The following is a 2,862-nucleotide window of genomic DNA, read 5'->3' as shown; positions in this document are numbered from 1 at the left end:
TTTTCTTTCTTTCTTTTTTCTTTCTTTCTTTCTTTCTTTCTTTCTTTCTTTCTTTCTTTCTTTCTTTCTTTTTTTCTTTCTTTCTTTCTTTTCTTTCCTTCCTTCCTTCTTTCTTTTCCCTTGAGAGAGAGAGAGAGAGAGAGAGCACATGAGAGTGGGGGGAGGGGCAGAGGGAGAAATAGGCTCCCCGCTGAGCAGATAGCCCAACGAAGGACTTGATCCCAGGACCCCGAGATCATGACCTGACCCAAAGGCAGATGCTCAACTGACTGAGGTAACCAGGCACCCCAAGAGTTTTGAAATTTTTTTTTAATACATAGCTTGGTTCACCTTGAATTTGAGGAGGCTTGGTTTTACTTTTGACTAGGGTTCGTCTATTTCAGTTTTGCTCTTAATCAAGGGCACATCCCTTAATTCTGAAACCCAATCTTTATTCTTAAAGCAAGGCTCTTTCAGTGTTTTAGTGGCTACCTTCAGATATTTACCATGATCCTCTAACTTGACAAGACTCACACTCCAAACTCTATACCCTTGGTGAGCATTAGCATAAAACTCTGCTCAGTTTTTCAGGCTTCTAGTTGCTGTTTGTCCCTTAAGCTCTTAATGTTTCACCCATACATGAATAATTGGAAGTCTTCCAATGGTTTGAAAAAAGTTAATGCATAGATTTGGGGCTGGTCCCTCTTTGGCTCCCTCAACTTTTAGCTACTCGGGCAATCCCATACTCAGTCTTCTGATTTCTCAGATCCAGAAGGTAGCTGGCTTTCCATTCCAGCTATCATATCTGTACAGGAGAGGGAAGTGCTTTAAGAGGAAAAGCTAGGGGTGCCTGCGTGGCTCAGTCATTAAGCATCTGCCTTCGGCTCAGGTCATGGTCCCAGGGTCCTGTGATCGAGCCCTACATCGGGTTCCCTGCTCAGTGGGAAGCCTGCTTCTCCCTCTCCCACTCCCCCTGCTTGTGTTCCCTCTCTCACTGTGTCTCTCTCTGTCAAATAAATAAATAAAATCTTTTTTAAAAAGTAAGAGGAAAAGCTGTACAAACATGAATCATTCCTACTCTGATTTCCTTCTTTTAAGGATTGTAATGCCTCTGGTTTCTGCCTATTTTTATCTGAATCCAGTGCTTCAATAGCTTTGTGGGTTTTTTGTTGTTTTGTTTTTTGCTTTCTTCAGAGTTCATACATGTTATCTTCTGGAGAGTTAGTCTAAGCCATGTAGCCATTACCAGAACTCAGAACTAAACTTTTACCTTTGACTTAAGTAACACATATTTTTGTCACTTAACATTTATGCTTATGTCTTACCTAAGAGGATATTTTCCATGTAAAAGTTTTCATTTTATGTACTTAAATTTTTTGTTTATAGCTTCTGAATTTTGAGTCTTAATTAGAAGGGCCTTTCCTACTTCAAGGCTATACTGGAATTTATCTATTGTTTCCTACTAAGTACTTAATATTTTAATTTTTTACATCAAACTTTTTGATCATTGTGGAGTTTATCTTGAAAAAAATGTTTGTGATATGGATCCAGTTTTATTTTTTACATCATTTTATCCAATTGTCACATCATTTATCAAGAAATTTGTATTTTCCCCCATTAATTTGAATTCTACTTCTATCATATACCAAATTCTTGGATGTATTGTGGCCTGTTTTTAGGTATTAATTTATTCATGCAGCAGTACTGCAATTTTTAGTTATAGAAGCATTACAGTGTTTTTATATCTGGTAGGTTTAGTCCTTCCACATTGCTATTTTTTAGTCTTTATATGGCCAAGCTTGATTATTTATTTTCCATTTAAGCTTTCCAGTAAGCTTGTTAAAATAGAAACTAGAGGCACTTTTAATAGAATCATGTAAAATTTATAAAATAACTTAGGGAAAAATGACATCTTTATTATGTTGAATCTTCCTATTCAAAAAACAGTAAGTTTTTCCTCTTGTCCAGGTTTCAATATGAGTTCTTATATAGTGTTTTAAAGTTTTGATCATATGCAATTTTTTGTTATGTTTATTTCTAGGTATTTTGACTTTTTGTTGCTATTCTCATTGGTCATTTCTAATAAACTAGAAAACCTCCCCAAGGGACTTAACCTTTCCATTTGTATTTTTTAATTTCAGCTAACAGCTATGAAATAAGAATCAGTAAAAGTTTACAGAATATTCAAGATGACTTTAACAATGCCATTTTAGTGAATACATCAAAGCTAAATCCTCAGCAAGCTGGTACCAAGGAGGTATTTACATTCTCACCAAAGCTTTTCACAAATGGACCTGACCACCAACCTGATGGAGAGACACAAGAAAGCCACAGAATTTATGTGGCAATACGAGCAATAGATAGGAACTCCTTAAAGTCTGCTGTATCTAACATTGCCCAAGCATCTCTGTTTATTCCCCCAAATTCTGCTCCTATACTTGTCAGAGACAATCTTATATTGAAAGGAGTTTTGACAGCAGTGGGTTTGATAGGAATCATTTGCCTCACTATAGTTGTAACACACTGTATTTTAAACAGGAAAAAGAGAGCAGACAAGAAAAAGAATGGAACAAAATTAATATGAGCAAATGTACAGGGTAACTTCCTACTTAGATATAAGATCCATGGCCTTTACACTTTACAAAAACATACCAATAAAGTCAAATTAACATCAGAACTATTAAAAATGCTTTGAGTTTTTGTATAATACAGATCAAATTTTTACATGGTACACAGACAAAAAAATCTTTTATAATACTCATTTTTGGAAGGAAGTTAGGAAACCCTTAAGCTTTGGTTATGGACAAAATAATAAAAATTATTCTCCAAGATAATTTCTTTAAAAGCAAAGCAAGGGCAAGGTTGAACCAGAGTCAAGAAAAG

At 35.4% G+C, this 2,862-nt stretch overlaps 1 protein-coding gene across 4 annotated transcripts in view; it reads left to right on the top strand.

Moving 5' to 3' along the window:
- The window catches only part of CLCA2 (chloride channel accessory 2), a 43,701-nt gene extending 41,050 nt beyond the window's left edge, over positions 1 to 2,651 (top strand). For all 4 annotated transcript variants that reach the window (XM_073896380.1, XM_025872118.2, XM_073896379.1 and 1 more), the window contains one exon: positions 2,121 to 2,651. In XM_073896380.1, the coding sequence (XP_073752481.1) occupies positions 2,121 to 2,563 (443 nt within the window). In that variant the 3' untranslated portion in view covers positions 2,564 to 2,651. The remainder of the gene's footprint in view (positions 1 to 2,120) is intronic.
- Positions 2,652 to 2,862: the final 211 nt, after the last annotated feature.

The sequence above is a fragment of the Callorhinus ursinus genome, unplaced genomic scaffold, assembly GCF_003265705.2.
Source record: "Callorhinus ursinus isolate GAN/ISIS: 27379988/994484 unplaced genomic scaffold, GSC_fseal_2.0 scaffold9, whole genome shotgun sequence".
Lineage (NCBI taxonomy): Eukaryota > Metazoa > Chordata > Mammalia > Carnivora > Otariidae > Callorhinus > Callorhinus ursinus.
The sequence above is the reverse complement of the archived record's forward strand: the minus strand, read 5'-3'. Positions and strand labels throughout refer to the sequence as shown.